The sequence below is a fragment of the Lissotriton vulgaris genome, chromosome 7 (assembly GCF_964263255.1).
Source record: "Lissotriton vulgaris chromosome 7, aLisVul1.2, whole genome shotgun sequence".
NCBI lineage: Eukaryota > Metazoa > Chordata > Amphibia > Caudata > Salamandridae > Lissotriton > Lissotriton vulgaris.
In genome coordinates, this window is record NC_141695.1 from 955,873,650 (window position 1) to 955,887,092 (window position 13,443).

The following is a 13,443-nucleotide window of genomic DNA, read 5'->3' on the forward strand; positions in this document are numbered from 1 at the left end:
TGCGCTAGGCAGCTTTAAAGCATTGGCACAAGGGAAAACACAAGGGTGCACCACATTCTTGTGAATACGGCGCATCCCTGCATTTTTTAAATGACGCAGCACGGCGCTGGCAAATTGTTTGCCGTCATTTCTTTGTAAATATGCCCCAAATTCACTTGAATTCTTATCAGTTCTGGCAGCCTACTTGGGCAGAATGTCCTGTGGTCTTGAACCATGTATTGTACATTGCTTTGTTGAAGATATGACTAGGCCTGGGCGTCCGAATCGGCTACGCTAGGCGTAGTGTTGCCTCCTATGCATTTTGCGTAGACAGCGTAGCCGGCAACACTACGCCCACTCCGTGTGCGTAGCCGAATCGGCCGCCACCCACCTCCCTCCCGCCCTCCCCATCATACATTATTTAAGCAAAATACCCTTAATAAAACAAGGTTAAAGCACTTACCGTGTCCGTGGCTCCCTCTTGGAATAGCGTCCCTTCATAGATACCAATGCGCATGCGCGGCCGCCCGCGCATGCGCATTTCTCGGGAGAAATGCGCATGGGCGGCCGCCCGCGCATGCACATTGGTATCCATGACGACGCGATTCTTAGAGGGAGCCCCGGACGAGCCCCGGACACGGTAAGTGCTTTAAACTTGCTTTATTAAGGGTATTTTGCTTAAATAATGTATGTAGAGAAGAGCGGGAGGGAGGTGCGTAGTGGGGCTACACGGAGTGCGGGAGTGGGCGTAGCTTCTCGCCCACTCCGCGTAGCTCCGCGGAGCCCCACCTCGCCCACTACGCCCGGGCCTAGATATGACCTTGGAATCCATGTCTGCTGGTACCTAGAAACACTGCTGCTCAGAAAACAGACTCTGTTGCATCAGTGACAGCTAGTGGGTAGTCAAAGAGCATCAGAGGATGGGTCTCTGTAGTGTACAGGCCATTCATTATTCTTTTGTCCTGTATTATATTTTTCTCTCTGAGTTTCACTTACAACAAGCACTGGCCAAGCCAATAGTTCTGGTTTTAATGTACTAGTGCATAGAAACAACATGGCGTTGATTGCTTTGCCACATAAACGCCAGAGCTATTAGCTTTGGTAAAAAAGAAACAGAGGCAGGATTAAAGTTCCTGAGTGATGCACAATAACAATATAGGTCAAAACAAAGACATAAAAGAAAGAAGAACATAGAAGAAGTTTCTTGTGGCCATTCGTTTTTATTATGTATTATATAGACACTTAATTTGATATTGTGGCTGAAGTCGTTCTATTATATCAATGGCCAGGATTTTCATGTTTATGGCAGTCTATGCTTTCATGGCCGCAGCTCTTTTGACTTCTTGTGTTCATTGCAATCGTAAAATAATGCAAGAAGTACCAAGAACTGGCACCCCCCCCTGGAAAAATGAACATCCTCCGAGCTTTAAACCCCCTCACCAGACACAGGCGATCACAGGGAGTGACAGGTGTGATATGCAAGTGATACTGTAGTGCCCCCACCTCTCTACAACAACCTTTTAATACTTTTATCTCTTTTATGTTATTCTTTTATTGCATGTTGTTTGCTGGAACCCAGCATGTGATTGCCTAGTCATCCAGTCTGATCTTTGAGATCTCATCTGACACCAGCTTGCTCCTGGCCATGTTCACCTGAGCCCTCTTGGCGTCCTACTAACAGCGTACACCCCCAGCATCAGAAAGTCAACACTCGACCTCCGAGATGTTGTAGTTGCCATTGCACTTGCCTTGTTGGAATTGTTTAGATGCTCGCAAACCTGCAGTTGTAAGATTTAATCAGTTGAAGAGGAGCAAAGTATCTGTGACTGGCTTTAAGAATGTCATCCTCCATTTTGCTACAGTACTCATTCAGCGCTTGCAAACGTAAGTTGCTTGAAAAAGAAACCCTAATTTTTCAGCATCAGTACTGCTTGGCATTGGCCTTTTAGGTCGAGCCTGAATCAGCGCGCATGCGCTGCTCTGGGAGACTTGATGTAATGGAGTTTGGAAGAGAATCCCCTCTCACTCTCTGCCCATATTTTTCATTGGCTTGTGCCTTTGTCCTTCTTAAATGCTGGCTTCTGATTCAGTAATTGGCTTCTTAGTCCCTCCTCAGTATGGCCTTGTCTTCATTTATAACCTGCCATGGCTACTGGCCCCTGTACTTCGGTTGTTACACGGTACGTCTTTTTAAGTCTGCAAGCACTACTTCCTTTAATTAGTTTTTACTACTGCAGGCATGACATGCTTTGCTGCAACATTCAGTGCACCATGCGCGCTGTTAGTTTACAAGCAGCAGTCACATGTATATATCGCAAACTCGACCCTGAGGTATTGGAGCACCAGTTACATTACACAAGGACACAATAATTTTTGGTAGGTGTGGGGAAAATAGGTGATTTGCCTAGTATCACAGGATGTTGAGCTATTGTCAAGACCCAACCCCTCGATTCCAAGCTCCACAGTTGGCAGCTCTGGCCTTTAGCCACATCCTCCTGTCCTTCTCTCCTGCCCCCATAGTTCCTTGCTATACTGACATCCCCTCCTTGTTTCTCTCTCCCTCCGCTCTCTCTTAACATGCCCCTATCTTTGGCCTCCCATTGGCATTGTTACTTCACTTGCCATACCTGGCCCCGCCCTCCTACATAACCCGATCCCTGCTGCATTTCCAGCTCTATATCATGTCACACCCAATACCTCCAGGTGTACCCCTCTCAGAGAAGTTTCATCTCCTTCCTCGCCTTCGTCTCCTCAGTGCCCAGTCACATCACCCCCCTGCCCTCCCATTCCCCATGTCCATTGTCTCCTACTTTTCCCTGCCACCCGCCCTCCCCTCCCGCAGCTAGCTTCCTCTTCCAACAGCATCCTGTGAGCCTGGCTGCAGCATGCAGGAGTGCTGCACCAGCAGAGGAAGCCGCTGTCTGCACCCAGCCCATCTCCCTGGCCTGTCCTGCGAGCAGGGGCCAGAAAGCTGCTGGGACAGCATGTCTGCAGAGGGAAGCCTTTGCAGTGGGCCTGCAGAGGAGGGGAGGCCAGGCGATGGTGGTGCAGGAGATTGGAGCCCTTCATCCACCCCCAGGGTACAGTGATCTGTGGCACTGCAACACCCTTTCCATACCAGGGCTGAGCTCATCCATGGTACATGGTACAGGACGGAGACTCTGTGACCTCAGACAGGTAGCAGTGCTTTGCTACAGTGAGATGGAGGGGGCCGGTTTGCCAAATTCTCTGCTTCACTTCTCCTGTGATGGACAGAGGGGAAGGCATCTTCTCGTTTTCCTCTTGGAATTACCACCATACCATAAACAGGTCTCTTTTTGCCTATGTCAGTGGGCAAAGTGTGGTTTCTTTGTTCATACCCCTGATATTTTCCTTGTTCTTCTTTTTTAAAGAATTCAGGAAATGATTTCCATTGTGTGGAGCGCATCTTTGTCTAGTCGAGGTGTGAAGAACTCTTGTATAGGCTTGGGGTTGACCAATCTTCTGTCTGATCCAGGTGCACTGAACTCTTGTAGTGTGGAGCGCTGTTCTGTATGGTTCTTGCGTACAGCTATTTTCTCTGACACAGGTGTGAAGTGCTTACTCTCCTGTTTGGCCCAAGTTAAAGCCCTGTTTTGTAAGGCCCAGGTGCAGAGGGCCCTTCTGTCTGACAGAGGTCTTGATCCCTCTTCTGTCTAAACCATGTGTGGAGCTCTCTTCGTTATGAACCTGGCACACAGTGCTCTTTTGTCTGGCCAGATGTGGACAGCACTTTTTTCTGACCCAAGTGTGGACTGTTGAGCACTCTTTTGACTGGCCCCAGGTGTCAACGCTCTTCTGTCTGTTTCAGGTTAGAAGTACTCATCTAACTTAATATGGTGTAGTGAACTCTTCTGGTTGGACCTGATGTGCACCGCTCTTTAGTCTGGTTCAGGTTTGGAGCACTTTTCTGTCTGACCCAAGTATGGAGAGCCTTTCTGTGTTGATCAGGTGTTGAGCACTCTTCTGTATGGGCCAGGTGCGCGCACTCTTCTGTATGGGCCATGTTTAGACCACTCTTCTCTATGGGCCAGGTATCGAGCACTCTTCTGTATGGGCCAGGTGTTGAACACTCTTCTGTCTGGGCCAGGTGTCGAGCACTCTTCTGTATGGGTCAGGTATTGAGCACTCTTCTTTCTGGGCAAGTTGTCAAGCACTCTTCTGTCTGAATGTATTGCAGATAGAACTGGCACATGGGAAGCAGTTACACACAAGTGTTCCTGGGGGTTGGGTTGTGTTTCCTTCACTACAGCTGTCTGTGGATCTACCATGCAGAACTCCTATGAACATTGGTAGCTAAACTAGTATTAGAATCCCACAGTTTTCTTTGCCAGGACATGCCTCCGCCATCCTCAGAGCAACCATGCTATTTTCCCAGAGGTCTGCCTAACTGGAAGCCTCCTTAGCTTTAAGAGATGGATGATTCATATTTATTATTGCTGGTGCTGTGCACAGATACTGTTCCTGACCACAAAATCAGACAATGCCTTAAATAGATGATCCCCGCCCTCCCTCCCATAGTCCATGCCTTCTTTACCTGAGTTGTTGTGCCTTCTTTACCCATTTGTCATTGCGTTCTTTACCCCCTCCCTCCCATTGTCCATGCTTTCTTCCCCCGCCCTCCCTCCCGTTGTCAGTGATGCCTACCTTACTCCCCACCATCCCGCCATTGTCCGTGGTGTCTACCTTACCCCTGCCCTCCCTCCCGTTGTCTGTGATGCCTACCTATTGGATATGCCAACGTTTTTTGAAATTATATTTATATGCTAAATAAGGGCGGCCTCGTGCCTCATTGACGGACATTATACCTTATTAATACTGTGATAATTGTATTGCACTGCACCTAGAATCGATCCCCACACCTCCTTTGCAAGCTTCTTTGGCTTCTCGATAGACAGTCAAAGATGCTTAGGTGAGGCCGGCTCCAGTTTACCTACAGTCCCTGGGCAGTACCCCCATCATATTTGGTGTAGCTAGTTTTTTGGCGGCGGCTTACAGAGCGAAAACAAAATTGGTGGCATTGAGGGATTTTGTCTAGCTCTGAAGAGCTGCCACTTAATCACTGATCTGCATTGCATTTGTGTCCTATCGCTGCATAAAATGTCTTTGCCCGGATTTGTAAACCTATGTAATCTGTAAATTTGTAAATTTGTATATACATATTTTAATGTCTTTTATGATTTTTAACAAATCGAATAAAGTGTACTTGACTGACTGGCTTAGGTGAGGCACACATTCTGGTACAGACTTAGTATTTTTAATGCTTTTTACTAGAGACTTGCAGAGTTCTCCCTTTTGAGAGAGCTTATTGGCCACTAAAACGGGGTGCCTCTGAGTCCCTGCCTCAGTCAGGCCATTCCAAAATTACAACATTCTCTGTTGACAGCCCGGAGCTGAAGACTGTTCTGACAGAAATTCTCTGGTTAACTGGATGTGCTCAGGTGGGTACAATTTACAGAGACGAAGTATACTAAGTTCATCATCTGGGTCTAGGGCTTATAACCGCATCAAGATGCTGATAGAAATTACTGATTATCTTGTGTTCACTTCATTTTCAACATGTGGACTACTATGAGGTTCTAGCAGCTGGTGTTCACAGGGTTGCAAACATTTTCTTTCGTACATAAATCACAATCCACTATATCCTCCATAAAGGAGAATAGCTTATAGAGCAATTGTGTATTTCTTTAATAAAGGCAACATTAAACATCCATATTCTACTTTCTACTCGCCATTTCATCACCTCAACCTTGAATCTCTTCCTGTATTCTCTCCCTAAAATCTGAAATGACCTTGTACCTCCACACATTTCAAGACCTCGAGCCCACTGAACACAGGAATACCTGGAAACTAGCCCTGAGTCTGCTTATTTCTGCACTAACTGCTGTTAATCTACATACTTGCATTATCTATTTACCTCCATTCCGCATGCACCCACAGAAACAACTGTTCCTTCTTAGCTCACTACTCGCTCACTTGGTGTCTGTCTCTCTGCCTCTCCCTCACTTCTCTCTTCTTAAATCATGAACACTACAATTATTCTATGTTCAGTCTTAGCACCACAGTCAGCAGCCAAAGTCTCCTCCTCCCACTCCATTAACTTTACCAAGCTATCTTTTTTCTCCCTAACATCTCCGACTGAACATATTCCTATACGCTTTTGTGTACAATCGAACCCTGTGTGTCCCCAAGCCGCTCTCTATATGGCTAGCCCGCTCATCATTGGTCCTGCTGGAGATCCCTCTTTGGGTCTGATTATGAGTTGCTCCTAATATTCCGACCCCATAACTTCAGCCCTGTATATGCATAGGTCGGAATCTTGAGTTTGAAGGTATTTAACACATACGATATGCATTGAATGGGTTAAATAACTGAACCTTCCTTACAACAAACGGGAAACAGAGGGTATTTACTATTTCATGTGGATTTTAGTGTGTTAAACACCAAAATCTCCATGTCAATCCCTTAAACTCGTAATAGGAGTTATTCATCGTACCCAGTAAATAATGTACCCTGTGGTATTATTATTTATCAGGGCAATAAATAATGCCTCAACTCATAACCAGGCCCTTTATCTCTTCGGGAAACAACACTTACAACGCAACTTTTACAACGCACTACCTTTACAACGAACCTTTTACAACGCAACATCCATTACAACGCATGCCATTACAACGCAACCATTACAATGCATGTCACTACAACGCATACCACTACAACGCATGTCATTACAATGCAGTCATTACTACCCATACCATTACAACGCATACCTACACTATCCAACACTTACCCTACTGTTGCACCCCCTGGAGTTAGAATAGTAATTTTTACCCCTACACTATCCAATACTTACCCTACTGTTGCATCCCCTGGAGTTAGAATAGTAATTTTTACCCCTACACTATCCAACACTTACCCTCCTGTTGCACCCCCCTGGAGTTAGAATAGTAATTTTTACCCCTACACTATCCAATACTTACCATACATGCAATGTAATGGTATGCGTTGTAATGGTATGCGTTGTAAATGTAGTATGCTTTGTAGTGGAATGCGTTGTAAAGGTAGTTTCAAAGAATTTGTTGTAATGGCATGCGTTGTAATGGAATGCGTTGTAATGGCTGTTGCGGTGTAAAAAATGTGTTGTAAAGGTATGCGTTGTAAAAGTATGCGTTGTAACAACATACATCCATCGCGTCTCTTAAATCCAGTTTTCTCAACACTTAAAAATAGCTATTGCCCTCCCCTAACTCAAGAAACCCACTGCTGATCCATCCAAAACTATGAGCTATCATCCTGTTTCACAACCCTCTTTCTTCTCTAAATGTTCGGACACCTGTTTAATGATTCTGTGCATTCAAGATACGTGGTCCTCAACTCAGGAACTGATTCCCAGTGAAACAAAGTTTCAGTTTCTTTTCTGCACCTTTTTAAATTACCCTAAAATCTCATCTACTCATGCCTGAAAGAGGTCCCACCTAATTCTGAACATATTGTGCACTCTTATGCCCTCTCATTTCCATCTAATCAAAATATGTAGATATGTAAATATGATGAGATTGCAAACTCATTAAAGGTTACATGGCCGAGGTTGGAAGTGGTACCACATAGCTAATGGCTGATTATCAATAATGAGTAATTCCACACACGTTGGCCAATTTCTAGGATTAGCCAATTTGTACTCCTTTCCATCAGTTCATAAAAGTTGCAGTCCTACTCTATAGGAAACTCTGACTTTAGGAATGTCAGACCCATCACAGAGCATTATCAAAAAAAAAATCTGCAGATATTGGAACATAGGAAATGTGTCCAGTTGACGCAAAGCTTAATTTCATCATTGAAACAGATGTAATGATGAAGACCTCGATGTGTGAACTGGTGTCATATTTTTACAGGAATACAGACTGGATGTTTTCTTCCGTCAGACATGGGATGATGAGAGGCTGAAATTTAATGGACCAATATCAATTCTGAAGTTGAACAACTTAATGGCCAGTCAGATATGGACCCCAGATACCTTCTTCCGCAACGGCAAGAGGTCCATCTCACACGCCATGACCACCCCCAATAAACTGCTGAGGATTACTCAGAACGGAAGTATTCTGTACACAATGAAGTGAGTACAAGCCTGATTATCCATGAATGTCGGCTGTTCTATGCTATTTTTGTTAATGTTACTCAGACAGAAATGTTTGTCATGTGTTACAGGCTCACAATAAATGCGGCATGTCCAATGCTGCTTATAAATTTTCCCATGGATGGACATGCTTGCCCACTGAAGTTTGGTAGCTGTAAGTATGTGTTCCTCAATTGCGCTAAATGATTCTTACATGAACATGTACGCACTGCTGATTTTATTTAATATGCTTTTTTTAAACAAATTCTTTTGGCATTTGATAATAACATATATCCTGCTGTTGTGGAAAATTGTCTAGTCTTTCAGGTCATTGGAGTATAAAGGTATAACAACAGCCAATGAAACAGTTAAGAATTAAAAAGCAAACGAAAACATTCCCCTCCTCACTCTAACTTGAGTGTGCCGTAAGCCTTGGTTTTAATTTTAGGAATATAAATGGGTGTCTTTGCAGTCATATATGTCCCCGCCTTTGCTATACATATAAGAGTCATTTGTATGCGGCCCTCGTCAATCGTTTTCCTAAGGAGGATTGATCTGGTATGATGGCCACAGTTCTATGGGGTACCTGGCATTACGTATGGTGCTGAGTCGTGAGGGGTGTGTCAATGAGTCCACAAGGGTCTCCCATGCCCTGGCTATGTCTAAAGAACCTTGTCCACGTCTGACTTCACAGAGCAGGGTTATGCTCTCGTAGCTTTCCCATTTCTAGAGTTCCCACTTCCAGACCACCACTTGGGTTCCCCTTGGGGGTTCCAATTCCGAGTCGTCTGTCGTTTCACTAGGAAGAAGGTTATGTCTTGAAATTTGTTTGTGATTTTAGTTTTTACTGTGTGAGGAAACCAACTTAGAAGACAGTGTTCGGGTGTGTTTGGGATCTCCCTATCCATGACCTCAGCTAGCACTCCTGTGATTTCTTCCCTGTAGCTTTCGAGTATCGGGCAACTCCAAAACATGTTTAGGAACTCAGCGCCTAGTGTCCTGCATCCTGGACATTATACCTCCCCACTTGCAATGGGTCTGTTCATTTTACAGGGGGTGAGTTACTCCCTATGTAGTACATATAGATTAATATGTTTAAATCTGCCCTTCCTTGAAACTTTGGGGATTTTGTTCCCAGTCCTCTTTCGAAATAGGGGGTTTCCAGATCCTCCTCCCACTTACTTCTAAGGTTGTTCAGGTGTAAAATCACTCTCCCTCTAATTCTTCTATACAGGCAAGTGGCAGCCTTACAGGTCCCCGACAGGCCACCAATTATTAGCAGCTTTTAGAGTGGTGTGATTCTGAAATTCCCTTCTTCCAATGTCTGCGGATCGCTGTTGTATTTTTTAAAAAACAGGACGTCACCAAATACATGCAACATTTACTCTTATCTAGTGGAGTGGTGAGTGCAATTCCTGCACAGTAAAAAAAAGTAGAAATTTCACATCTACAGAGTGGAAATCGGGATCATTCGCTGCTCTGCGGGCAGAAAAAAAACAGGTGCTTCTTGAAGTACTGTGGAGACCTGGGCAATTTATTTACCATAATTAGTTTTATGCTACTAGCTACATCAATGTAAATACATCGACTGGACCTCTGACTCCGAACTCCAAATGATCTTCCCCAGCAGGGAAGTCAGTTTGCAGTGCTTCCAGCGGGGTCCTCCTGGCACGCAGGTGCCCTCACAAAATCCCCTGTTTTGCAAGTGAGGCTCGCCCCTGTCAGTACCAAATCTCACAAGAATTTCTTGTTCCTTGCACTCCGAAATGTCCAGAATGAGGAATGCTTGTTTTGCAGGGCATGTTGCTTGCATCTCTACTTTCTTACAATCCGATATAGGTATTTACAGCAATGGCTGAATTGTTTGTGTGCCATGTCAATGTACCCTGGATGCGAAAAAGGCAATTTTTCCCTCCATCCCAACTTTAACAGTGAAAGCAGTTTAAGTATGCCGACTTGCAGACTGTCTAGGAACTTCTTCTGTTTTGCTCTGAACATGAAACTAAAGTAATTTGGCCATATGCATACAATTGTTCCATGCCCCAGAGAGGGGAACAGATGTACATGTTTATTATTTAATCTGCTCATGTCCTTTTCATGACCCTCTGTGCATCACTTTACTTGACCACACTAACTCTTACGCTGGCACTTTTCCTCACCAACCTGCTCTTTTCCCACCAGCTTCATTTTTTCAGCACAATCCTTAAAATATGCTGTGACCTACTTGCATTCGTAATACTTGGACAGGAGCACCCTAAAGCCATCTTCAGACATAATCTGGCATTTTCTAATATAGCTCCTGCCACTCAGCAATGTAACGGATCTTAGATTTTCCTCGGCTTTGAGTCACTGGAAGGACTGGTAGCAGACGGTTACTGACTCTAATCTAGAACCGATGCCATGGGAAGGCTTTGCTAGCCGTAAAGGCTAAGAATAGAGGGTCTTACTTATGAGAAGTGACGCATCGCTGCATGAAAACAGTAATGTGTCACTTCTCAGTTGGTCCTCCTTGCGACATGATGTATGCGTCATATATACTCTATGACGCATCATTTTGCACGGAATGACAGATACGTCAGTACTACTGACGTATCTGTTTGCGCAAAACTGATGCATTGCTGGAGCTGTGTCGGAAACATGACGCAACTCCAGCAATGCAGTGCGGAGTGCTATGATTCTAGCACTACGTCACCCTTACGCCTGCTAAGAGGCAAGCGTAAGAATTTGACGCAATGGCGTCCTAAAGTGGTGCACTGAATTCTTATAGATTTCAAAGCATCACTTCTACAAGGCTTTTTGCGGGGGAACGCCCACCCTGCATACATTATACTTGGCGTGGGTATAATGTGGCGCAGGGGTTCACAAAGTGACGCATCTGCCTAGATGTGTCACTTTGTAAATATGATGCAACATGGAGCATTTTGTACACCGACGGTGCGTCACAAAAATGTACGCACTGGTGTTGCAAAACTGACACATGGGCTCATAAACCCCACAGTGTTGCTTTTGTTTTTTTTAAATCACCAACTCTTGAGGGGGTTATCCTGTGTCAAGAAAAACTGTTCTCTTGCCAGTTCCTGTATATCTAGCAATCACCAGGAATAGGCATTCTAGAATGTTCGTTTGATTGATGATGTCTGCTGAGGAATTTAGTTCTATTGTGACATTTTCACCTGATGACTCTGACAACCGAAAAGCAATCAACAAATAATAAGTCATACTTTAGAAGCAATTTAACTGAACCTAAGTAATTCAAAGGATTCGATGAGTATTTGAAATGCGAAGAAATCAGCCATTTAAATAAAAAAAATTCAAATAATGTTTGAAGCTACTGTTTTGGAGAGTTTAGTGCTCGATCCTGGATCTTGGAGTAAAGAAGTTCTGGAATAAACTATGCATGCCAATGAACTAGGGAAATACGGTTTTGGGGAGTGGGAGAGATCAAACATACGCAGAAGAAACACTAGGGGGTAGATTTACGACTTCTGATGTATCTCTGCTAATCAGCGGAGATGTGCCAGAAGAGTTGTGACGCATCTGCCCACCCGTGCGTCACCATTGATGCGCCGCACAATGCGGCGCACCGTGATGCTCGGATGGGCAGATGCGTGACGCATCCCCAGCGAAAATGCGGTGCATTACTGGAGTTGCGTCGCAAGCTTGTAAATCTGCCCCTAGGTGGTTAGGTTGCGCTTTTTAAAGAAGCAAGCAATATTAATAGATCTGTGTCAAAGAGTAGTTTTTGGGCTATAAGTGACGGCTTACACTGCTGAAAGGTTCCAGAAGTGAATAAATGTTCTGCACAATAGAAAATACCTGATGTGGACAAAGTGCTGAAGCCAGATACGGCTCTTCCACTGAATTACTTTCCCTGGAAACGTTTCTATTTTCGATCAAAATGCTGTTTGGCTATTCGATATGAGATCAGGCTCTTTGTCAATAAAAAAGAATTCAACTTTGAAAACAAAATCTTCATTGTACAGCCATTCCTAGCAAACACCTCTCAAAGGTAGGAGGGTGAATTCCTGAAGCAATGGTACTGGTAATTCTCGCCGCTGTTGCTCGTAATGTGAATTAGTGGCCTGATGGACAAATACTTTTTGCAGTCACAAACCCTCTGAGTCCGAAAATCACAGGGTTAGCGACTCCGATTAGGATTTTTACAATGTTCAAAAGTCATTTTACAAGATGTAAAACTATTTCTTACTCATAAAAGGGCTTTTGTGATCCTTTTCCAAATACAAATAGAAGAGGGCTGCTTCCCCCATTTCAGATTCTGAAAGGTATACATCATGGCAAGTTTAATTGCAGTCACAAACCATTCACCAATTACCATCCTCAAGATTCATAAAGAGAAAAGGTGTCCCTGTCGTTCAACTTCCCATGTTGGTCTCATTGTGCCTTTAGAAGAGCAGGCAGAGGCCCAGGGGACTTCTGCATGTGCCCTCTTCTGTCTTCCCAACCAGGAAACTTTTGCTTTTAAGCAGCAACTGTGCTTATAATGGCATGGCATGCAGATTGGGGATGCTAAAGCAGGAATGGAAGGAGCGTCTGAAGAATGGTTAAACATATCTCATTAGGGTTGGTTAGGGGAAATGCTCTTTCTACTTCTACAGCACTCAGTAGGGGTACCTCAGTCCCTCAAATAAGTGTTCCTATTTCCAAATATCAATCCATGACTAAGTCAAGGATTTGGGTATGAAAGAGAAGCAAGGTGATGGTAATATTTAGGTGGGATGGTGTGAAGTACGATTGGCTTACCTGAACTCATTTTGTTCATCTAGACCTGGGGCAAACTTACTGGGAAGGAGAAAGAATTATCACTCATGGCGAACTAGAAAAAATCTGAAAAATGACTCTGCCCCTTTCGGATTTTTAGTGTAACAAAAAGACCACACTTTAGGATGACCTGCAAGTACACATGATATGATAGGGCCTGAGAGCATTGTACCTTAAGCCATAGCCATTTTTATGGAGTGCAGTCTTTATCAGCAGAGATCTCAAGGTATGATCTAATGATAGTTGTATATGGCTGGGCACAGGTCACAATGTTGAAGAAAGTTGAACTGTAAATAAATGTAGGAGAGGAGCTTAACACTTAAAGGCAGGTTTTGGTCGTGAGATTGTTTGATAGGTGGCTTTCTTCTGTTTCTTTGCAAAGTTTGTTTTCTCTCCCCAGCATATACAGATAGCAGAGTTATCCCAGAGAGGCTCTGCCTGGTTGGATAGGCTTTGCTGGATGGAGCGAATGTGAAAACTGGAAAGGTTAGATTTTTCCACAACCAGATAGTGGGGTTCATCTTGATCGTCTGAAGCATCACAGGCATATTACA

General features: G+C 44.2%; 1 protein-coding gene across 1 annotated transcript in view; it reads left to right on the forward strand.

Annotated features, from left to right (window-relative positions):
* The window catches only part of GABRA6 (gamma-aminobutyric acid type A receptor subunit alpha6), a 267,861-nt gene that overhangs the window by 51,779 nt on the left and 202,639 nt on the right, over window positions 1–13,443 (forward strand). Inside the window, exons 4-5 of the mRNA XM_086928835.1 lie at window positions 7,890–8,110; window positions 8,203–8,285. Of these exons, the coding sequence (XP_086784961.1) occupies window positions 7,890–8,110; window positions 8,203–8,285 (304 nt within the window). The remainder of the gene's footprint in view (window positions 1–7,889; window positions 8,111–8,202; window positions 8,286–13,443) is intronic.